Source organism: Strix aluco, chromosome 12, assembly GCF_031877795.1.
Source record: "Strix aluco isolate bStrAlu1 chromosome 12, bStrAlu1.hap1, whole genome shotgun sequence".
In the NCBI taxonomy this organism is placed as follows: domain Eukaryota; kingdom Metazoa; phylum Chordata; class Aves; order Strigiformes; family Strigidae; genus Strix; species Strix aluco.
Window position 1 is genome coordinate 5,328,253 of NC_133942.1, and position 23,408 is coordinate 5,351,660.

At 54.5% G+C, this 23,408-nt stretch overlaps 2 protein-coding genes across 3 annotated transcripts; both read left to right on the top strand.

The window, feature by feature from the left end:
• Positions 1 to 1,962: 1,962 nt before the first annotated feature.
• On the top strand, positions 1,963 to 13,902 carry CD276 (CD276 molecule). 2 transcript variants are annotated; one of them, XM_074837159.1, is made up of 8 exons: positions 1,963 to 2,015; positions 4,589 to 4,739; positions 6,176 to 6,526; positions 6,914 to 7,210; positions 9,089 to 9,229; positions 10,823 to 10,864; positions 11,341 to 11,376; positions 12,774 to 13,902. In XM_074837159.1, exons 2-8 carry the CDS (start codon positions 4,679 to 4,681, stop codon positions 12,794 to 12,796), a joined length of 951 nt encoding a protein of 316 aa, XP_074693260.1. In that variant the 5' UTR covers positions 1,963 to 2,015; positions 4,589 to 4,678; the 3' UTR covers positions 12,797 to 13,902. The 2 variants fall into 2 exon arrangements, with proteins under 2 accessions (XP_074693260.1, XP_074693262.1); XM_074837161.1 differs by lacking the exon at positions 1,963 to 2,015 and adding an exon at positions 4,380 to 4,441.
• A 5,760-nt stretch (positions 13,903 to 19,662) lies between these two features.
• Positions 19,663 to 23,369, top strand: LOC141928540 (zona pellucida sperm-binding protein 3-like). Its single transcript, XM_074836933.1, has 11 exons — positions 19,663 to 20,070; positions 20,812 to 20,930; positions 21,015 to 21,118; positions 21,329 to 21,506; positions 21,582 to 21,702; positions 21,805 to 21,896; positions 21,966 to 22,111; positions 22,383 to 22,502; positions 22,740 to 22,866; positions 22,991 to 22,997; positions 23,217 to 23,369. The coding sequence occupies exons 1-11, from the start codon at positions 19,663 to 19,665 to the stop codon at positions 23,367 to 23,369; spliced, it is 1,575 nt and encodes a 524-aa protein (XP_074693034.1).
• The last annotated feature ends 39 nt before the right edge of the window (positions 23,370 to 23,408 follow it).

Below are 23,408 nucleotides of genomic sequence, written 5' to 3' on the forward strand. Positions count from 1 at the left end.
TCAGTCCCCCTGCCTCGCCACAGCCTGGCTCTGTGCACCCCAGTCCCCTGAAGTTGAGGGCTCCAAAGCCCCAGCTCTGTGCACCCCAAGCACCCCAGGTACAAGTGCTCCAATCCCCTGGCTCTGGGCACCCAGTCCCCCTGCTTTGAGGTCTCCAAAATCCCTGACTCCATGCACCCCATTCCCTTGGCTCTGCAAGTCTCCAGCTCCAAGCTTTGAGGGCTTCACACCCTGGCTCTGTACCCCCAAGCCCCCAGACTCCATGCACCCCACTCCCCTGGCTCAGTGCACCCCAGTCCCCCAGCACTGTGCTCCCCGGTCCCCTGGCTCTGTGGACACTAGTCCTGAGGCTCAGTGTGTACCCCAATCTCCCCACCTCGGTCCACCCCAATCCCTGACTCTGTGCTCCCCAACTCCCTGCTCCACACACCCCAATCCCTGACTGTGCTCCCCAACTCCCTGCTCCACGCACCCCAATCCCTGACTCTGTGCTCCCCAACTCCCTGCTCCACACACCCCAATCCCTGACTCTGTGCTCCCCAACTCCACGCACCCCAATCCCTGACTGTGCTCCCCAACTCCCTGCTCCATGCACCCCAATCCCTGACTCTGTGCTTCCCAGCTCCACGCACCCCAATCCCTGACTCTGTGCTCAACTCCCTGCTCCACGCACCCCAATCCCTGACTGTGCTCCCCAACTCCCCGCTCCACGCACCCCAATCCCTGACTGTGCTCCCCAACTCCCCGCTCCACGCACCCCAATCCCTGACTGTGCTCCCCAACTCCCCGCTCCACGCACCCCAATCCCTGACTGTGCTCCCCAACTCCCCGCTCCACGCACCCCAATCCCTGACTGTGCTCCCCAACTCCCCGCTCCACGCACCCCAATCCCTGACTGTGCTCCCCAACTCCCTGCTCCACGCACCCCAATCCCTGACTCTGTGCTTCCCAGCTCCACGCACCCCAATCCCTGACTCTGTGCTCCCCAACTCCCTGCTCCACACACCCCAATCCCTGACTCTGTGCTCCCCAACTCCACGCACCCCAATCCCTGACTGTGCTCCCCAACTCCCTGCTCCATGCACCCCAATCCCTGACTCTGTGCTTCCCAGCTCCACGCACCCCAATCCCTGACTGTGCTCCCCAACTCCCTGCTCCACGCACCCCAATCCCTGACTGTGCTCCCCAACTCCCCGCTCCACGCACCCCAATCCCTGACTGTGCTCCCCAACTCCCCGCTCCATGCACCCCAATCCCTGACTGTGCTCCCCAACTCCCCGCTCCACACACCCCAATCCCTGACTGTGCTCCCCAACTCCCCACTCCATGCACCCCAATCCCTGACTGTGCTCCCCAACTCCCCACTCCATGCACCCCAATCCCTGACTGTGCTCCCCAACTCCCCGCTCCACACACCCCAATCCCTGACTGTGCTCCCCAACTCCCCACTCCATGCACCCCAATCCCTGACTGTGCTCCCCAACTCCCCACTCCATGCACCCCAATCCCTGACTGTGCTCCCCAACTCCCCGCTCCATGCACCCCAATCCCTGACTGTACTCCCCAACTCCCCACTCCACGCACCCCAATCCCTGACTGTGCTCCCCAACTCCCCGCTCCACGCACCCCAATCCCTGACTGTGCTCCCCAACTCCCCGCTCCATGCACCCCAATCCCTGACTGTGCTCCCCAACTCCCTGCTCCACGTACCCCAATCCCTGACTCTGTGCTCCCCAACTCCCTGCTCCATAGACCCCAATCCCTGACTCTGTGCTCCCCAACTCCCAGCTCCGTGCACCCCAATCCCCGCCACTCCCTCCTCCGCGCCAGCCCTTGGGCCTTGGGCCGGCCCGGGAGCGGACGCTCCTCCCCCTCCTTCTCCTTCTCGCCGCCCCCCCCCCCCCGCTCCCCCCGCCGGAAGCGGCCGCAGCCAATCAGGGGCCGGGGCCGCCGCCCCGGGACCGGCCCGCCCGCGGCGGAGCGCGCGCTCCCGCCTGTCCCGCGCCGCCTCTCCGGTAAGTGCCCGGCGCGGCGGGGCCCGGCCCGGCGGGGGGCGGCGCTGGGGACGTGGCGGGGCGCGGGGCCCTCGGGGGGTGCCCTGGGGCGGGGAGGAGCCGCCGCTCCCGTCTCCTCTCCCGCGGGACGGCTCCGGGAGGGCGAAATGAATGAGGCTCCCCCCGAGCCCGGAGCAGCCGGGCAGAGCCAGAGCCGGGGCCGGGGTGGGGGCTCGGGGACCGCCGGCCGGTGTCCGGGGTGGGGGTCCCCTCCTCTTGCTGCTGGGGGGAGCGGGAGGCTCTCGGGGGGCTCTCGGTGTCGGGCGGTGTCCCCAGAGGCCCCGGGTGCTCCTAAATCCGTCCGATTTAAAATGCCAAATGTAATGTGTAGAGCTAAACCCCACCCCGCGCGGGGGACAAAAAGCCCGAGCTCCGGGGGGAAGTGATTGTTTCCCTTTTCCTCGGGATGAGCAAAAGGAGAACTCATCCCTTCCTTTCCACCGCCAAATATCGCACCCCAAATCCCAGCCTGGGATTTGGGCCTTGCACCCCTTTTTTTCCACCCCTCCTTCCTGCAGGGTCCTGCCTTTCAAAGGGGGGAGCTTCTGCTGTGCGCTGAGAAGTTAAGCGGGGACTAAAAATAGTCTAGAGCAGAGCTGGGCTCTTCGCTGGCACAAACCCTGGGTAGGAGAGGAGCAAAGCGGGGGCCTCAGCCCTGGCACCCACAAAAGCTGGGACCGACCCGGACTGGTGGGTGAGGGCTTCTTCCTGGACCAGCGGATGTTTTCTTCACACCTCCAGCCATGTCAGGGTGATAATCTGACAGCTGAGAATCTAGATATTATAAAAAAGCAGCGTTTTGGCTGCACGATAGTAAATATTAAATGGGGAACGGGTGACGTATGGTCCCTGGGGTCCTGCTGCAACAGTGGATTTAATTATTCCTTGGGTTTCTGGAGGGTTCAGCCATCCTGGCTTGCCACGCACGAGGGCATCCCTCTTCCAAGGGACGTGTTTGTGGGGTTCTCTATATCCCACCTGCGACAAAAGCTCCGGTCTGGGGCAGAGCCTGTCCTTTGGCTGGGGCTCACCCTGCAGGGATGGGGAAGCTGAGGCATGGAGAGGTGAGAGACCCACTGAAAGACTCCTGATTGCAAAAGGAGGGTTGGGGACATGGGTACCCCTTCCTGTGACACTCTGAGATGGTCTGGCAGGACTCATAGGTCACGAAACCTATAAAAATATAATTTATTTTAGCATCACCAGGAAAAGGCAAGAGCTCCAAGGCTGAGCGTGAGGGAGATGAGTCACGGTTTCCCGTGCCTGGGCAGCTGAGCGATGCCCTGTCACCCTCTCCCACCGTGGCTCCCTCCCTTCCCAGCTGCCTGGGGTTTGGCACGGGGCTGGCTCTGGGCTCATCTGCTTGGGGAAAGGCGAGAGTCAGGGATTTGGTTTAAGAAAACAAGCTGCATAATTTGTTTTCCCCAAAGGAGCCTTGTGCTCCAGAGGGAAGGAGAGGGGATGCTTCCCCAGAGCTCTTGGGGCGGAGTTTCCCCCTCAGTTCCCCTCCTCTGTGTGCCTCAGTTTCCCCACACCGCCATATGCCTCAGTTTCTTCCCTCTCATGGGCCTCAATTCCACCCCCCCTGTGTCTCTGTTTCCCCCATGGGCACTGAGCTGAGCAGAGCTTCGGGGCTGCCATTTCCTCGAGTAAAGGGGGTTAAAGGAGGAAGGCACCAACAGCCAAAGTCGTTCCTGCTGCAGCTTGGGAAACGATTTATTGCACTGAAAACCGTCGGCACTAAGGGCTCCAGGTGGGACAGCGGGGCTCTGGGATGTGCTGGGACAGGGATGGGACACGGCAGCAGCGGCACTGGCTGCGATATCTGGGGCTCATTTATGCTCTGAGGGAGGAACGCGGGTCACGAGGGGCCTGGTGAGTTCTTGGCACGGCTAGGGAGGGATGCTCGGGAAGCAAACCACGGTAGCCAGCGGTTCCGGGCAGCTTGCCCTCGCCTCTCCCCACAGCCAGCTCTTAGATCCTCTGATTTTATTCCTCATTTTCTGGGGCAACCTCATGCCGGAGACTTTCCTGTGGTGAGCAGGGATGAACCTCACACCCCTTGAGCTGCTGGTGGAGCCAGGAATCTGCAAACCTCTTTTGTTTGCTTTTTTAGCCATTTTGGACACCAGGAGCGAGTTGCCTCCTCTTGGAGGACAGGGATGTAACAGCCCAATGCTGCAGGGAAAAACTGGGAAAGAAAGAAACAAAAGGGGAGGAGAAGCAGCGAGGAAGGGAAGAGGCTCACGTGGCTCCTCTGGGCACCAGCCAGCGCCTCCGGCACAAGTGCTGCCTCCGGGTCCGTCACATCCCCCGTGCAGGGAATGCACCGGTTCCTTGGCCGGTGCCAGGCTGGAGGCAAACCCCCTCCTGCATTTTGCGATGGGGTGGGTGCTCTGGTTGCCATGTGGCAGCTGGAGGGGACGGCTGGCATGGGATCCTGATGCCCTGGGGGATGCTGGTCTCCTGCCCTCTCTTGCTCTCTGCTCTTGGTTCCCAGCACCATCTTAGAGTTTTCTTCTATTTTTCCCCAGCTCAGGGCACTTGTGGTGAGAGAGAAGACTCCCCGTGAAAAGGTCACCTGGGGCCGTGCTCGCTTCTGCTTTCTTAGCCAACCTTTGCTCATGCCAAGGATGCCCTGCTGCCCGCTGCTTGCCCTGGGAGTGCTGGCACTCAGCCTGGCAGGTGAGTGGGGCGGGGGGGGCTTTGGGGCTGGCGTGGTCTGTGTGTCACCACTCTGAAGGAGATATCCTGCATGCCGCATTCATCCTGACAAAGCTGCCTTTGACTTGTGGTTCCTGGTGGCTGCATCCACAAGGTGTTTCTCCTGGTTTTGTGGGCCTCCAGCTGCCCAGGGCATCACCCCGTGGGTGTGATGGCTTCTGGTACATGCAGGCCACCCTCGTAGCAGGGGACACCACCTCCCGTGCGCTACAGTTGAATGGCGAAGCCCTGGGAGGACTAAATCCTGAAGCTTTCTGACTTATCTGGGTGTGTCCCCATGCGCTGCACCTCCTGGCCCCCCGGGGTTGCAGCACCCTAACCTGGGAGAGATATTGACACTGAATCCTTTTGGGATGCTCAGCAGCCAGCAGCAGTTCCGGCCAGGCTGGGTAATGCTCCTAAAACCTGCTGGTGTTTATTTATTTTTAGCCAGAGGGAGATGTGATGCTTTCGAGTCTGCCTAGAGCCAGGCAGGCTGCCCGAGCACTCTTCTCCTGCCTGTCTGCCCATCTGCAGCCCCTGGCAGGTCTCCTCCAGCCCGGCTCCTTCCCGCAGCTCCTCATCCTCCCTGCTTGAGCTCTTGCTTGAAATTTAATGTCTCATTGCTGCCCTTGTCCCCAGGGAGGTATTTGCTCTGGTTAATGGCTTTGCTGTGTTCTGCAACGGTGTTGAGATCAGAATACAAAGCAAATCCTTGGTCTGAGGCAAGGATTTTCCCCTTTTCCTCCCCGTTTAGGGGTTGGGAGGAATTGGTGAATGAAGCACTGGTGGTGCCCTGGGTCTGTTTTGGGGGACATTGCTGCTTGCTGCCAACAGGCACCCCAGGAGGAGGGTCCGGTAGCCCTGGCGTGGTTGGCGTTGCTCCCTGACGCGGTGGCAGGGTTGACATCCCGCTGTGGCTCAGCGATGCAGTTGGCACGGTGCCATGGCACTGGGACAAGGTTGGCAGCTTGCCGTGGCACGCTGGTTGGCATCGCACTGGAGCACTGGTGCCATCTAGCGCCTTCCAGCCCAGCCACGGTGCTGCCCAGAGCTGGCTCGACCCGGGGACACGGGACTGGGTCCCCGCTGCCGTCACCCGCCGACCTCCTTTCCCCGTGGGGAGAAACTAGATTGTGTGTCCTGGGTGGATGCAGGTTTCGGTGCCCGTGGCCGCAGCTGGCAGCTGAGGGCAGCGATGCCCCAGGTTTGGTGCTGGATGTGGGACTGTCTCCCTGCTGGCAGGGTGGGCTTGGCTGGGGGTCGGTGCTGGGGAGGGTCCTGAGATGCTATCTGCCCACAGGTCCCTCCCATGGGCATCTCTCAAGTTACGTAGATGTTATCCAGATGGAGAATTAAGGAGGTGCTTCTGCAGGTTCTCACCACCACATGCTTTTACCCTTGCCACCCTCCTGCAGGTGCCATGGAGATCCAGGTCCCGGATGAGCCCGTGGTGGCTCTTTTTGGCCGAGATGCCACCCTGCGCTGCTCCTTCTCCCCAGAGGCCAACTTCAGCCTCGATGACCTGAGCCTCATCTGGCAGCTGACGGACACCAAGCGCTTGGTCCACAGCTTCTCCGGTGGTCAGGACCAACTGGCAGACCAGGGTGGGGGCTACGCCAACCGTACGGCCCTCTTCTACGACCAGCTGGCCCAGGGCAATGTCTCCCTGCTCCTCCGGCGTGTGGAGATCTCGGATGAGGGCAGCTTCACCTGCTTTGTCCGGGTCCGGGACTACAGCAGTGCGGCCGTAACATTGCAGGTGGCAGGTGAGAGATGGAGAGTTGGGGTGCCCTGGCATGTATCCCCCAAAGAAGAGGGTTCTCCATCATGCTTTGGTCCTTTGTGGAGCGTCTTTCTTTCTCCATCCTTGCTGTGGTCTCCCCAATAATTCAACTCTCTGTTAGAGACTGACCAGCTGCATCTCCCAAAATACTGCTTGTGGGGTGTGTGGTCCCTTCCCTGCCACGATGGAGAGGGTCTCAGTTGAGAGGCCACCTGGAAGCCTGGCATAAATGAACCAAGCTGGGGAGGCTTCAGCTGGTTGGTCTGATCAGCTGGAAGAGTCTGTCCTGGGGCTTGCCCAGCCTCATTGGGTTTCTCCTGATCCTTTGGTCTTCTCCATTGCCTCATGCCGGCTGTCCTCTCCCTTGCAGCTCCCTACTCCAAGCCCAATATGAACCTGGAGCCCAACAAGGACTTGAAGCCGGGAGATCTGGCGGCTGTGACTTGCCACGCTTCCCGCGGCTACCCTGAGGCCAGTGTCCTCTGGCAGGACAGCCGGGGCAGCAACATCACTGAAAACATCACCACGTCCCAGGTGGCCAATGAGGAAGGTCTCTTTGATGTGCACAGTGTCCTCCAGGTGCTGGTGGAGCCCAGCAGCACCTACTCCTGCCTGGTGCGAAACCCGGTGCTGCAGCAGGAGACCCACGCCTCCGTCACCATCACGGGTGAGCCAGCGAGGGCCAAAACTGGGGGAAGGAAGGGATGGGTAATCTGTGTAGCAGGATGCTCTGCCTAAGTGGGGGGAAAGTAAGAACATTGTCTCAAACTTCACCCCACTCATATGGGCCTTCTGGTGGAAAACTACCAGATGTGAGGGGTCACGCTCACCTTAGCGTTGAAGGACACTGAGGATTAGCCTCAACCATAACCTCAAGAATAAATGTTATGGGGTAAGATGTGACACCAGGTGTTCCCAGAAAGAGGAAGAGGGGAAAAAAACCCAGATAAACAGTGTTTTGCTGAGCTAGAAGATTTGGGTTGGCAACAAATGACTGTCAGTCAATCACTTTATACTATAAAAGCCTAGTCCTGCTTTGGAACAGGAGGGATTCTAACACACCCCCTCCCTGTGGAGTGTGTTTGGATATTCCTCCCTTGAGCGGGGACACCCCTCAAGGTTACCCCTCGAGGCTGAGCGGAAGAGAGCTACCCACAGGCATCAACATGGGTGAGTAACATCAATCTCTATAAAATAATTGCCTATCAAGCTAGCTTTGAACTATTGATTTAGGGAATGATAATTATAATAAATAATAGCTATAGCTTTTATACGGTGTAGTAGATGTTCTGGTTAATGTCCTTTGGTCTAATCACACCATTATCAATTATGATTAAGTTTTTATTTTGCTTGCATAAATAAGTTTAGTTTGCCATTTTTAACCCCACGGGACTGTCTGAAGAAGGTGACTGTGGTGGCACCGGGATCCGTGGCACAGAGCCACCCTGGGGGTTGCTAGCCCGTATCTCCGCTCTACCTCTCTCCCCATGAATCTACAAGGGTGTCTTGAGGCTGTGCTGTCCTCTCCTGTCACCCCCCGTCAGCTTCCCAGTTGGAACCAGCATCCTTAGTTCTTAGTCTTTAGCTTTGCTAGTTGCCTCATTGCAGTCTAAACCACCCCAGAAAGCTGGCATGGTAGTTGTCTTCTCCTAAGCATGTGGCCATGAGATGCTCTCAATTTGGGGTTCTCCATCCCAGCTGCAGCAATCCTGCTTCAGAAATACAGGCTGGAGGAGTTCATCAAGCACCTTCAGCCTCACTGCTCCACTCCAAGCTCCTCTCGCTGCCCTTCTGGAGCTCTTTATAACCTTGTGAGCTCCCTGGTAGCATTAATTGGTGTTTAATTACCCTTGGTACATCACTTGCTGGGTTGGGAAGGTGGGTCCCTGGGTGGAGGATAAACTTTTTGTTTGGATGCATCCAACTCTTGCAGGAAGACTCATGTGGATGCTGGTCGGGGACAGAGCGGTGGCTTTTGCTTGGGCTCCCAAGCACACGAGCAAATGATCAGCCTTGGGGTGACGTCAGTGCAGGGACAGGGTTTGGGGCAAGACTTTATTCAAAGAAGGAGCAATATTATGGGGAAAAATCAGCTTCCCAGCACTTGGGGACCCCATGCCCTGGTGGTCCCTGCCAGGCCATCCCAGACCCTGGGGAAGGTGTCCCCATCCTTCCTGACCTCGTGGCATGAGATGAGAGGGGAAAGGGAGCGGGTGGAACATCATCTAATGCTGCTTTTGAGCTTCTTAGCAAGTGAAGGGTCAGCCTGCCATTTGATTTTATTAGTGCAATTATTTAAAAGGTTAACAAAGTATTTTAGGGAGTGACTTGACCTGGTGCTTCCCTGACTGGATCCAGACCTGCTGGGGGAGGCCATAATTAGAGGCACTGATGATTTTTTACTTCCAAAGCCACCCCTGTTGCCACTGACTCCCTCCATGGGGACATGTCCCTGCCACCATGGGGTCCTGGATGCTGGGCACGCATCCCCCTGGTCGGGCAGCGATGCTCACCGTGGTGGTATTTATCTTTTCCCTCCCTCAAGGCCAACACCTTGCCTTCCCCGCTGTGGCACTCTGGCTGACGGTGGGACTTGCCATCTGCGTCGTGGGGCTGCTCGCTGTCCTGGTGTATGTGTGCCAGAAGAAAATCCGCCAGAGCAGGGAGGAAGAGGAGGAAAATGCAGGTAATGTGGCGGGTACCTTCCACTAAAAGGGATGGGGTTTGCCAGGGATGACAGATGGAGAGTGATGGATGGGGGGAGCTGGCGCAAATTTTAACCACCACGGGTTTGCCTTGGTGGTGGCATCTTTTAAAGGATGAAGGGATGCTTGGAGCTGCTAAGGTTGGCAGGCACCAGCAGATCTGTGCCAGAGAGCCTGTGCTGGCTGCATGCATCACTCCAGGAGGCTCTTTCAAACATACACCTAGTTCTTCTGCCACCCAGCATGTCTCTGCCTTTCACCTTGATGCTGCAAGCATCCTCTGCATGTCTGGTACCCACAACTGGGTGTGTGTGGTGCATCTCCTCCGAGAAGGTGCCTCTAGCACTTACCACCGTGGAAATGCCAAGCACTTTGACACGCAGAAATAGCATGAGAAGTGCTCCACACTCTTGTTTTCTGCATCCTTCTATTTGATGTGTGGGGTTTTTTTCTTATGAAGAGGTGTTTGCACAAAAAGGGGGGCTTTGTTGCTTTAAAAAAGCTGCTGTGCTCTGAAAATGACTGCAGAGTGGCGTTCCCTGGTTGTTTTCTCTCCCTGACTCCTGAGGCACTTGCTCTGCCAAAGCTTTTCCCTGCCAGCATTGTGCTGTGGGGCTGGGACCCGCAGCTTCCCTCCCGGGGGCTCTCTATGCCGGGGAGGATGTCGGTGCCGATGCCACCACCACGATGCCTGGCTGTTGAGTGTCCCCAGTAGTGGTTTTCCCTGGCAGATCCCAGGGGTTTGTCTGCAGGATATATAAAAAAAAAAACCAACATTTTTTTTCCCTCTGTGACAGAGTATTTTCTCCTTAGTCAGGGGATTTGCAGTGCCATGATGCTCAACCATGGCCCCGGGCCAGCTGACATCAGTCCTTTAGCATCAGCACACAGTTCCCAGCCCGATGGCTTCACACCCTTAGAAATAACCTTTTGCTGTGACTCTTAGTAGCCAGAAACAAGGCAGAGACCCTGCCCATGAGCACGGGAGACAGCAGCAGCAATTTTTTCTGGTCTTTCTGGCCAGGAACAGCATCATGGCAGATCTTATCCATGGGGTGCAAAGCTCCTGGGCTCCAGGATGGCGTGGCAGCATGGTGGGTGCTGCAGGAGGGAGAAGGGGATGTTCATCCCTCGGTGCCGACGGGGTGTCCTGGGGATGCCGGGGGATCTGTGGTCTCCCCGCTAAGCCCCTCGCTGAGCGCCGCTCCAGATGGCAGCTGTGCTATAAATAGGGAGGCGAGCGGCTGTGCTGCATCGCCCAGAGCTGTGGCTTTTTCTGCTTTGCTTGTAGGGGATGTGCCACCCCGACACAACCTTGTGCTGGGGGAAATACCCACCGTGGGGTGCTGGAGGGGGTTGCTGGGTGCAGGTGGGTACCAGTCACCTCCTCCCTGAGCATTGCCAGTAGCTCGGCAGCGCCTGGTCCTGAGCAGATATGTGGTGATCGTGGGTGGCTCCAAGCAGCTGGGGACAGCGGTGATCCAAGAAGCATCCACGAATCTGTGGGGTTCAGGGTGGGCGCTGGGGTGAAGCCTGGCAGATGCTTCACAATGCTCTGGCTTGCTTTTTTGCAGGGACAGAGGAGCAGGATGAGGAGGGGGAAGAACCCAAGACAGGTGGGTGCATGATACTTGTTTATTATATATGTGAGTGCATTATAAGTGTGCTCATGCCACTGTCCCCTACGCAAGCAAACACCTTGGCGTGCTTTGCACCCTCCAGTGCTCAGCCCTCCCCGTGCTTGCCCGCTCTTCGCTGCACCCCCTCAGGCTGGCAGCTCCCTGATAAGCCACCCTATCTCTTAATAAAAAAGCACTTGTGGTGCTCTGCTGTCATCAAACGGGTTAATTATATGCCCAGTGATTGCCTTTATCTGCTGGTGCAGGAGCAAACCTGCTTGGAATGTCGACTCCTTCGCTGCCGGGGAGATTTAGGGACCAGGGGTTGGTTTGCGATGGAAACTGGTGGGTGCAATTGTTGGGGTTGGTTCCCCAAAATGGGGCTCTTAGCTGTTTCCTTTGGGGAAGCATTCCCAGGCAAGCCTCTGTCCTGCACGGTGGGGACTGACCATGTGCTGGTTTGCTTTTCACAGCTCTGCAGCCGCTGAAGAGTGCGGAGAGCAAAGATGGTGAGTGCGTTTGCCAGGCAGCAGCGTAGGACCGTGAGCTGGCTCATGGTGAAGGTTTCTTCCTAAGCATGCTGGAGATGATGCTCAGATCTAAGTGTAAAACATCTATTGCATCTCCATCATCCATCACTGGGTTTTTGTAGGGGTCTTTTTTTACCCCCCTCCATTTTTTTTCAGTTTTTTTCATTTTTTCCCCTCAGTTTTCAATCAAATTTTCCCAGATCAATAATTTCCCAGCACTCATTTGCACTCCAGTTTTGGCTGTGCTTGCTCTGGCTGCTGCTCCTGTCTCCCAGCAGCAATGGAGCAATGTGACTGACAGCTCTGACGTGGCTTTTCTTCTCTTATCCTTCCTTTTCTTGGGCAGCTCGGGGCTGAGAAAAGCCTTGTGCCACCAACCTGGGTCATTGCAAGGAATTTGGGTGTTTTGAGCGTTGCCATCAGTTTCCTAACAGGAGGGGAATTGCTGGGGTCTGTCCTTGCCTTGCGGAGAGCGTGAGCTTCATCCCTCCCCATGCAAAATTCCCCACCAGCAGCCCAATACCAAATTTCTGGTGGAAATTCATAGGAATTAAGAGTCCCAGCTCCAGTTTCTGCCTTTTAGTAACTGCTCCCAACCTCCTGGCTTGATGCTGCCACCAGCCCATCACCCATCCCAGCCCAGTGATGGGCTCCAGCACTTTCCATGCCTGGTCAGCCCCGTTCCTCCCCGACTCATCCTTCTCCCAAGATCTCAATCTTTTAATTTATTTCCTTTCTTATTAAAGGCAGAGACTTGGCCTCTGCTGCTGGTGAATCGCTGCTAATTTAACCCTTCCATCTTCTTTTATTTACAGCCCTGTTTTTTCTCTAGTGCCATTTTTCCCCCCCACCCTGATAGGTTTTTAAAAGCCTTTTCTTCCTTCCCCTTCACACTTCTAGCAAAGCATCGACTCTGCTTTTCCTCTTTTTTTTTTTTTTCCTCCTTCATGCCCTTATCTCCCCCTCACAAGCTTCCACAGCCTGTGCTCGGCTTCCCAGCCCCTTGGCTTTTCATCCCTGATGCAGCCTGTTTGCTTAACCCCATGTGCGAGACATCTCCCGCTTGCTCATCAACCACTTTTTCAGCAGAAACGAACCTTGAATAATAACATCTCCCAGGGTTTGCTGGCTGCAGGGGGTTTTCTAGCCAGAAGGATGGATGGAGGGATAAAAACACATCTACATGTACCTGGTTGTATTTGCCTGACGGTGGCATCAGCCCTGGGAGTGGGGATCCCAGTTTTCCAGGGCAAGGAGGGCCCAGAGCTGCAAGCGACCAAATTAACTGGACCATTAATTTGGACCCGTGAATTATTACTCTTTTTTTTAATGTCTTCACCAATTTTTATTTAGTCTTTTTTTCTTTTTCTCCCCAGATAACGAGCAAGAGATTGATTGATGGGAGCTGGGACACCCCCAAGCAGCGCCCTGTGCCCTGGACCAGCTGAGATGTCCCCAGTGGGGATGAACTCCGGGTCCCCTGGGGAGGGCACAGACCTGCTGCCACCCCTTGTCCCAGGCCATGTCACCCTCCTCCCCCGGCCACGTCTTTGGGGCACCCTGGGGCTGGAGAGAGGCTGTGTCTCTTTATCCCTGGCGAGCCCCGAAGATGGGTGCATCCTTCCCGGGGACGGTGTGCGTGGGGTGGAGGCTCTTCCCTGTCCGTCTGTCCATCCCCACGTGGGGCTGAGAGCAACCAGGGTCGACCATTCCCACTGGCCCCCTCTGTGCCTGCTCCTGCATGGCTGCAGCCGAGCCCAGCCGCCTTCCAGGTGCCTTCCAGGGCAAATTTCAGTGCCCTTTCCAAGCCTAGAGACCTTGAGAGGGGTGATGGGCTCAGCGAGGTTCTTGGGAGCAACTGATGGAGCCCAGGAGGCTCTGGGAAGATGGATGGGACCTGTGGGACCCCCAGGCACAGGGGGACAGAGCTTGGTGCTCTTGGCCCCGATGGCTGCACCGCTCTGGGGACATATGGGGACGATTATTTTTTCATGTTGCACCACTGTGGTTCCTGTTGGACTTTTATTTTTGCCTTAAATGCAAAATCCCATCGGGGCAGTTATCGCCTGCCTCGAATTAACCCGGGGGATTTTTTTGAGGGAGGGGGGTCAAAAGGCAGGGCTTTGGGGGGACCTGCCGGCCAGGTGAAGCCCCCCTGTCCTCCCCGTGGTGACAAAGCTGATGCTTTAGGGGCTAAAGCACTGGTGGGGGCAGACCTGGCCAGTGCGTGGGGTTGAGCCCTCGTGTTTCCTGTGGGATCGGGGGTCTTTGCCCTGGTGTGTCTTCTGGGGGTCCTCCCTCCACTGCTGGGTACCTGCAGGGTGCGTGGGGGCACCCAGGCTCCTGGGGTGAACAGGGTGTGTGTCTCTGGTCCTGCTGTTGTGGGTGGAGAAGTCCCCTCTGTGCCCCTCTATGGCTCTTCTGGTTTTCGTTGTTATTTAAAATCCAAAATCTGAAGGGGATTTTTGTGCCTTGACAAATAAATCTGGGGGTTGTTTTGGACAATGCTTTCAAGGCTTGGCGTGGTCTCCAGAATGCAGCTTTGGTTGTAAATAGTTTAAATATTGAAATTCCCAGAGTGAAACCTTTGTGTTCCCCTTTCAGCCCAGTCCTGTTTGTCTCTTGGTCCCCTTCGCCACTGTGGCACCTTGCACTGTGCCACCGTCATCCATCACGCAGCACGGGGAGAAAACTGCTTCAGCAACTGAAAGATGCCTCCCCTCGTCCCTCCTCTTTTAGCACCTTAAGCAGCAGAATGAAGAGCAAAATCCCAAAGGGGCATCGTCATCCATCTGAGATCGCTCCAAAATTCGGGCTGGTTAATCCCATCAATGGGATGCGAGCGGGGTCTGATGGGGGCTGGTGGGGAAGGGACCTTCCTAAATCACCCACAGAGGATTATTTTTAGTTGTCCTTCCCCAGGCATGAAGCCAGGCTCTCCATTTCAATAGAAAAATATTTCTAAAAGCGAGCAAAGGGAAAGCATGCTGGAATCAAACTCAGATTAGGGAGGGGATGGATGGTGATTTCATTTAGAGGGTTTGATCTACAGCCTGAATTAAGCACTGCTGCAATTTTTAATGAGGTGCCAGAAGGTACCATTAATATTATTTAGCACCCAGATGCTGGGCTGGGGGAATGAAGCCATTAACCACCCCCAGCTCCTTGATGGGCAGCAGGATGAGTTGTCCACATGTCCAGAACATCTTTAAGGGTCCTGAGATGGTGCCAGCATCCCTGGGGATGTCTCTTCCAGCTGGGAGCTTTCTGGGGTATTTCTCTGGGTAGATTTGAGGGGGTTTTTTTTGCAAAATGCAGCCTGGGCCATGCAGGGAAGGGAGATCCTGAGTGTGACAAGGGAGAAAATCATAATTAAGCTACATCAGCCCAGGGAAAATATTGATTAGGTTGGCTCAGGCTGAGGAGCTGTACTGAACTGTGAGCTTCTACTTGGGGCTGAGCTGCTCACTGCTGTCCCGGCGTGGATGCTTTGGCACGGGATAAAGCACTCCAGGAGGAGCTTAGTTGTCCCCTCGTCCCCTGGTGCCATTCTGCTTTTGGGTCTGTCCAGATGATGGGTCTTTTTGGGGGAGGAAGTCATTCATCCTATTCTTCAAGGTCTCCTTAATCCAACACGCTGGTTTATAGATGCTGTGGGTGAGACCCAGGCAGAGACAAGGCTGGTCAGCCATGACATTGTGGTTCTGCGGGGTTTTTTCCATTTCCCAAAAGCCCCAACATCCTTCTCCACCCGCTCCTGGGTAACAGTGAACCTGGCACTGGGAAAGCTGGGAAAGTGGGTTTTAACATGGATGCAGAGCGCGCAGGACCCGGCCCTGAGACCTGGCAACAGCTCAGCTGCCGGAGCTTGCTTGTGTTTGCTCTCATCCCTCCCGGGAGCAGGCGAGGCTGTGAGTTCATTCAAACACCCTTGATGGGTAGAAAACAATATAAAAATCACATTTGTCAGGTTATTTCAGAAAGCGCTGGGGTGAGTCTCTCCCCAGCGCCGATCGATGGCAGCTTGATTCTTCCCATCAATAATAAATAAAGGGCTCCTGCTTCTTCTGTTGACCTAATTCTGGAGGGTGGGGAGGATAGAGATGCTGAGCCGTGTTGTGGCCTCCCCCTGAGGACTGCATGGGCTGGATGATGGGATGGGATGGGTGATGCCCTTGCAGTGCTGGGGTGGCATTGCTGCTTGTCCCTGTTGTCCCCTTGTCCTGCCCTGGTTCATGGATGGGGCTGTGTCCCTGCAGGCAGCGGGGATGCTCTGGAAACCCTGTGAGGTGGGTTGGACCCAAGAGTTGCCCAGCACCCATGGGTGCCCCTGCCCTGTGGTGTGGGTCAGTGTTGTTTTCCAGAGATGAAGGATTTGCAAGAAGCACTATTTTCTACATGAGCTTGTTTCCGTGGGTGATGTGCTCTTCATCAGGATGAGCAGGATCCGGCTCCTACACTGTCCCCAAATACTCAATTCTTGGCCTCCAAATTGCCAGGCCAGACCCGAATTCAGCTGGAAAGCTCAGAGCAACCTGGCTGAGCTGCTTTCTGAAAACATAATACATGACTTTCTGGGAAAGCAGAGCCCAGAAACAGCCCCAGGGCTGGATCTTCCTGCTGCTCAGCTGATGAAAGCAAGGAGCAAAGGCCTGAGGCCAGGGCTGTGAGCCTGAGGGGGAGCTTGTCTTAGGCAGAAGGAATTTTAAAAATCTCTTTCTACCTCTGCTTGTAGCTTTTCCTGAGAAGCAACATCCAAAAAAGATTTAAATCTGTCTAAAAATCCAGAATTAGTTGTGAACAACCAGTTTTCATTGTATTTCCCTTTGGTTTCCTCCTAGTGCAACAACTGGGATGGAGAAACCACCCAGCTCCGTGCCAGCTCTGCTCGGGGAGTTTGCTATGGGCACGTCAGAGCCCATGCAAAGTGCTGGCGTGCTCAAAAGCTCCTTTTTGGCAACAAAAAAGGCCGTGAAAAACTCTCCACTTGTGCCATTGATCCTGGTACCCAAATCCTTTTGATGGGCGATGAAGAGTGCCATGGTATTCCCAAGTAAACCACATGGAGTCGGCACATTCAGAGCCAGTTTCTCCCTCCCAGAACCCATTTTTCGGAGCCAAATCCCAAGCGGGTTATTCCCTGCAGCCACAGTGCATCTGGTCCCGCTAAGTCAGAGTTAATGGAGGAGTTGAGAGACATTTTAATTACAGATTTGGCTATCCTGCGTGATTTATCCTGGGTAACTCGAGCAATTTATCCATCAGCAGTTATAAGGTATCTGAAGCAGAAAGAAAGCGCAGGGAGTATTTATCGCGGTGACTCAGAAGTCGTTTAAGAGAGATTTGAAACGAAACGGTGATGTTGCTTAAAAAAACCCTACCTGGCATTAAGAAGTTGTCTCCAGCCAGGGAAATTAATGAGCAATATCATTCTGAAACTGCAATTCCCCTTTTTTCCTGCGTTAGTCAAGCGGGGTTCGTTTCTCTTCGGGATGCGCAGCCGAAGCATGGCGTGGGGACGAGGGAATTGGGGTGACGTTTCAATGTCATTTTACGATCGTTACTCACAGCGGGTGAGACAAACCCCCCTGGCAATGCTTTCGCAAGCGGGATCTGAGCCTCTGCGCTGCGGGCTCGGCGATAACATCATTTTCTTGGGGATGAGTGGCGAGAAGTTGGTGTTGCTTAATGAGCCTTAGAGAAGCATGTGCTGTCTCAGGTAAGGAGATGTTTCTTAAATATTGCCAGAGAAGCATTCAATTCCCCTATTAATACAGTATTTAACACTCCAGTGAAAAAGCACCCTGGTAAATAAATGGATGCCTTTGGATGAGCCATCTAGAGAAAAAGTGCTGACAGTGCACTTCTTTTCCATGCCCGACACAGAAATGATTTTTCTCATCTTAGGTCGTGAAGTTGTGTATAAAAATTAAAAATTCAGGAGGAGACCCATCCCAAAGGGAGGATGTGATACTGCTTCCCACAGCATGGGTAAAAGAATTCCACCTTGGGACTTGTCCTGTCCAAAGGTTTTCCAAGGAGCATGGATGGGGTGTGTGCAACTGTTGGCCTTCCCCTTCTAGCAGGGACTCAGTAAAGACCCTGAGCTCTTGGTAGCCGAGGGAAGGACAGACCACTGCTGCAAAAAAGGAGATGTCCCCCAGTGTCCTTCATTCCCAGAGGAAATCTATAGTTGGAGGGCTTTGCAGATGGAAACGGGTATTCCTTCAGAGCTATTAAATACAGATTATAGTGATGGATGTTGCACTCGCTGTGGCTCATGAGCTGAGAGGGGGTGGATGGGGTTTTTTTTTGCTGCCTATTGATCTCTTTTTGCACCCAAATGAGAATAAAAGCTGTTCACCTCCCAGCAGGTTCAGGCTTTTAAGGCCAGTGGATCTCCCATCCCTGTTTCATCCCAGATGCCTGAATTTATTTCCCACCATCCTGCTCCCGGTGCTTCGACCTGCCAGACTTTGGCTGGAGCTATGGCAAGGTGTGAGAAACACACCTTTGAGCAGAGAAACTTTGGGCTGTGTTAGCGTGAGACATGGGGCTCAGGCTGTACGTGGCTCCTTGTTTTTCTGGATGAGCTGCCTCTCTCCCTTTGGAGCAGGAGCAAAGGGGTGTGGGGTGTATGCACCCATCCACGTAGACCTGGTTCCTCACGGAGATGGTTTGCAGGAGGTTGGATGAATCAAGCCCTGGGCCTTCAGTGCCGTGTCCTGCTGGCAGGCTGGGCAATGGGGCTGTGAGCAGCATGAGCACCATCTCCCCTCCTCCTGGATGCCTTTGGCTCCAGGAGACCCCTGGGAAACCAAGCTTATGTGGCTCTGCAGGGTAGAAGACACTGACCTAGCACGGGGGATGAGCTGGGTTTGGAGATGATCCACTGCTTGCTGAATTAATAAAGAAGGCTTGAGCCACCAGAGAGGTTTTTCTTGTTTTATCATTTATTCATCACTCATAAAAGTATCAGGGGCAAGTCTGGGACGTGGAGATCATCCTAGAAAAGGATGACATGAATGTGTGTGGCATTATTCATGCTTCAGGGAGATAATACCTAATGCCTAATGCATGGGCCAGCAAAGGAAGGGGATCCCACCAGGAATTTGTGTGCACCCCCATGGTCTTGGTGGGAGCTTTGCTCATTCAGCTCATCACTGAGGTCTCCCCTACAAGCAAATAGTGCAGGTCCCCTCACCCCAAAACCATCCCACAGATCCTAGCAGACCAGGAGGAAGATGCTTCAGCCAATGAAACCCATTTCCCCGAGTACCCATATAAAGCACCATTAGAAAGGCACCACAAATACTCAGGCTAAAAAACTCCTCCCGGCTTGTTCAGCTGCACTGTTGAAGAGCAGGTGTGTGTAGGGCATCAGCCCCATGTCAAGGGGACCCCACTCACTGGGCTCTGACACTGCAACAAGCAACTTTGAATGACCCCCAACCTCTCCATCCAGCTTGGTGATGTAGAGCCATTAGTCATTGTACTGTACACATGAGCAGCTGTGCCAATTAGCATAATTAACACACGAGGGCCAATTAATCTCTTGATTATGCCTGCCATTCACTTATCAGCTGCTATTATGGGAAGATCGGCTTTTGTACCTCTGCTTTCTATGCAAATAAGCTGGTTATGATGCCTTCATTACTCGATATACAATTACTCAGCGCAGATACCCATGAAATCGAGCACGGACAGATTGCCAACACACATGGGCCAGAGCCCAGGTGGATTTCGCAGTTAAAGTCCTCTCCATTTCTGAACGTGTCACCTCAAGTGGTGCTCCAGGAGCTGGGTTTTGGGGAATTGCTGATGCTGATGATGTGGGGGAAACCAGGGGAGAAATGCCTGTGGGATCCTGACTGAGCCCTTGCCATGTTGGTGGCCAAAATTGGCTCCATCTCATATAGCAAGAAGGACACGGGCAGAGGTATAAGGGACAAAAGCAGACAGCTTGTGGTCAGCTGGCCACCAAGGTGGCAGCAACTGATGCCAACCCAAACAAGCAAGACAGAGGGACATGGGACAAACTGCTCCAGGGCAATTCCCAGGTGCAGGTCCAGGGAAATCGCCCTCCATGCCCCGAGAGGGAGGAATGATCCCAGCTGGGTCCTGTTGTCCTGAACTGCTCCTGGCTGGGTGGGGGCCTTCCTGCTGGCCCCAGGTGTGCTCCATCTGGGCTGAGCTGCTGGGAGTGTTGGTATAAAAGGCTCCTGAGCAGCATCTCTTCCATGAGCTGGTTTTCCTGGAGTCAGGATGGGGTCTGGAGGCAGCCTGGGCTTTGCACTGTTTTGCTGGGTGCTGGCTGAAGCAGTGTCTTACAGCCCCTGGGGTTTCCCTCAACGAAATTCAGGGGTCTTGAGGGTCCGTGGGGACTCCTCTTGGAGCCGGCCTCATGTGCCTTCCTTTTCCCAGCCCTCTCCCTGGGCATGGGTGGATGTGTCCCAGCTCCAGGCTGCAGCCCCGCTGCACCCTGTGGCTGTGCAGTGCCAGGAGGCACAGATGGTGGTCACAGTGCACAGGGACCTCTTTGGCACAGGGCGCCTGGTCAAGGTTGCGGACCTGACCCTGGGCTCTGCTGCTTGTCTGCCGGTGGCCCAGAGCACTGCTGAGGGCACAGTGACCTTTGTGGCTGGACTGCATGAGTGTGGCAGCACCCTGCAGGTGAGGTGGGATGCTGGGATGAGGGGCTGCTCCATCCCTGGTAATGCTGTGTAGGGAATGGACCTTCTTTGGGCTTTGACCAGTACTAGGGGGGTAAATGGGAATTATTGAGGACAGCTTAACTTCTAGATAGCAATGTGCTGTCATGCTGCTTAATTCATCTTGGCAGAGGTCTTGATGCTAGAAATGATGTGGTAAAGGTGATGTCAGGGTTTGGGGTGAGGAGGGGCTCATCTGGTTGCAGCAGATCTCCAGGAGGTGTGGTGTGACCATAGAAGAGCTAGTTTTTGGGAGTATGGGTACTATCCTCATCCATGCAACTGGATGCAGGAGTATATGGGAGAACTGGGCACAGCTTGAAACTGCAGTGGCTGTTGCTGGGCAAGTAGGGAAAGGGGCTTGCTGGGAACTTCCTGACCTCCTCAGCAGGAGAGGAGAAGGGCTGCCTGGAGCTGGTGTGCCCCACTTCACCTGGGGGAGGTTTGCAGACCTACAGCCCCTGCCCTCCTTATGTGGGTACTTGCTGGAGTGCCAAAGTCCTTGAGACTGACCTCCTACAGTGCTGGCACCTTGTTGGGATGTCAATGAGAAGCTTCATGGCATTCTATAGGCCCTGGATTGGTAACATGGAGGACAGCCTGTGTCTTTACAGCTGATGGACCTGGGCATCTGATGGCGCTGAGCTTCTGGTTGACTGGTTTGTTTTACTGACTTACCAGCTCTCCCAAATCTTCTTTCCAGATGACCCCAGACTCCTTGATCTACAAAACAATTTTGTCCTACAAACCTACTCCTTCTGGCAACCTGGTCATTGTAAGGACCAATGCAGCTGTGGTTCCTATTGAGTGTCACTATCCCAGGTGAGCAAATGGGGGCTGTGTGTCTCCTCCTATGGACCTGAGCTGATGGTGGCATCTTTGCTAATACACATCTCTTCTATTTAGGAAGAGCAATGTGAGCAGCAATGCCATCCAGCCCACGTGGGCTCCCTTCCGCTCCACCCTGTCGGCAGAGGAGAGGCTGATGTTCTCCCTACGCCTCATGAATGGTGGGTGCAGATCTGGCGGTCCCTTTTCCCTCTGGTTCCTGGTCCTGCCAGCTCTTGGCCACATAGTGAGAGTCCAGAGCTATAACCTGGGCTAAAATCAAATCTTGCAGAAGTGACATGGGGTTGCTGCTCAGTTAAGAGGTCCCATATACAAGAGAGGGCAATGTGTTTTCCTCCAAGTTGACCTGTAACCTTGAATCTACCTTCCAGATGACTGGAGCACTGAGAGAATCTCCAATGGTTTCCAGCTGGGGGAAAGCCTGCACCTCCAGGCTGATGTTGCTTCTGGGGACCATGTACCTCTAAGGCTCTTTGTGGATGACTGTGTTGCTACTCTGAGTCCAGACAGGAAATCCTTTCCCCGATATGCCTTGATTGACCTCAGCGGGTAAGGGCTGCAGTGCTCTCTGGGTGCCACTGCTGTAGCTGGCTGGGATGTCTCTGACTTCTGACCCTTGTCCAGGTGCTTGGTGGATGGGAGATCAGATGACACCACTTCAGCTTTCATCTCTCCAAGGCCGAGGCAGGAAACACTGCAGTTTGTGGTTGATGCATTCAAGTTTGTGGGAGACGACAGGAATTTGGTGAGATGTGGTGTCCATCCCTCCTCTCCCAGTGTGTTTAGAAGATGTGCTGTTCTGTGTGAACAAATTTAACCTTGGATGTTGGTTTAATTTCCCTTCCAGATCTACATCACCTGCCACCTGAAGGTCTCCCCAGCTGATCAAGCCCCCGATCCATTGAACAAGGCCTGTTCCTTCAACAAAGCCAGCAGCCTGTGAGTAGCTGGTGCATGGAGGGAGGGGACCAGCCTGGAGGAGAGAGCTTACAGGTGATTCTGTTTCAGTTGGGCTCCTGTGGAGGGTACTGGAGACATCTGCAGCTGCTGTGAGACTGGCAACTGTCCGTTGTATGGAGGATACTCCCGGAGAATTAACCCTCCGGCCAGATGGCTAGGGAGGCGCTTGAAGAGAGACATCTCTTCCAAGCAAGGTAGGGCTCTGTCCAAAATGTACCCCCAAGGCAGGGACACCCTTCAGGCTGGGATGACCAAGATGCTGGAAGATCTTTAGCAAATGCATCTCATCTTGAGGACAAACCTAGCTCTTCTCCAATGTCCTTGGCAAGTAACTGTTGGTGTGTCCTTGTATTTAAAGCTACTAGGAATCTGCTCTTGCATGGTCTACACTTCTGTAAGCCCTGAAATCCAGACTAAGCAGGAATTACTTCCCCTATAAACTCATTCATATTCATCTTTTCTTAGGTGGGTCCTCAAGGGCAGCAGAGGCTGAAGTTTCAGTTGGACCACTGTTAATCCTTGATTCAGCTCAGGGATTATGGAGTTCCTCTGGAGGCCTTGCACCAGCAGGGAAGACCCCACATGGTATGTGGTTTTGGGAGGTGTTTTTTATTTGTTTGACTGTCCTCAGGTTTCAATTGAAGGTGACTCCAGGTTGATCTACTCATGGATCCCCCATGATGTCACACCTGGACAGACTTTCTAGTATAATCACCAAAAGACAGTCTGGAGGACTTCTTCCCAAAGCTGATTGCAAGTTCATCCATTGGCTGATGGTGGGAAGCCATTAAATGTGTAGTAAGTGGCTCTTGTCTCTTCCAGGTGCTGCTGAAGGACTTCCTATGCTGGTCCAAGTTGCCATGCTCACAGCAGCCACTGTACTGAGCTTAACTGCTCTTGGACTGTTTCTTGTGTGCAGAAAATATAGCTACCCTTCTGGAGTGTCACTGTAACTCCTCAACCCTAATAAAGAGAAATGTTTCTGTCCTCCCTTGTGTTCTTGGTGGGGAGGAGGGACAGCATTCAGCCTCTGGTCTGCTCGGATGGGAGTTGTGCCTGTGCCCATGCACCAGCCTCCAGGTAAGCCATCTCCTGGGGTGGTCACAAGCTCTAGGGAAGCTACCAATGAACCAGTGGTGGGACCAAAGATATGGAGTGCCGTTGCCACCTCAAAGCGTCTCCCAAACCACAGCACATGGAGATGGAAGGTGCCTCTCAGCAGGAAAGATTTCCAAATGTCCAGTGCTGCTGTTGAGGCTCCCTATATGTTGTATGCTTGTGCAAAGCTGTGCCTGACAGCAAGGAATCCTGAATACTGTCTGCAAGCAAGGTATGGTTCCTATTGTCAGGCAAATGAGGGAAGAACTGATGCTGCTAACAGATGCTAAATGGATTCCTGACTCTAGAAGTCCTGTCTGCTGCTGCTTAGCAGGGGTGATACTGGAGGAGTGATAACAGCAGCCCTGTCTTGGGCTTGTTGGTGTGAGTTGT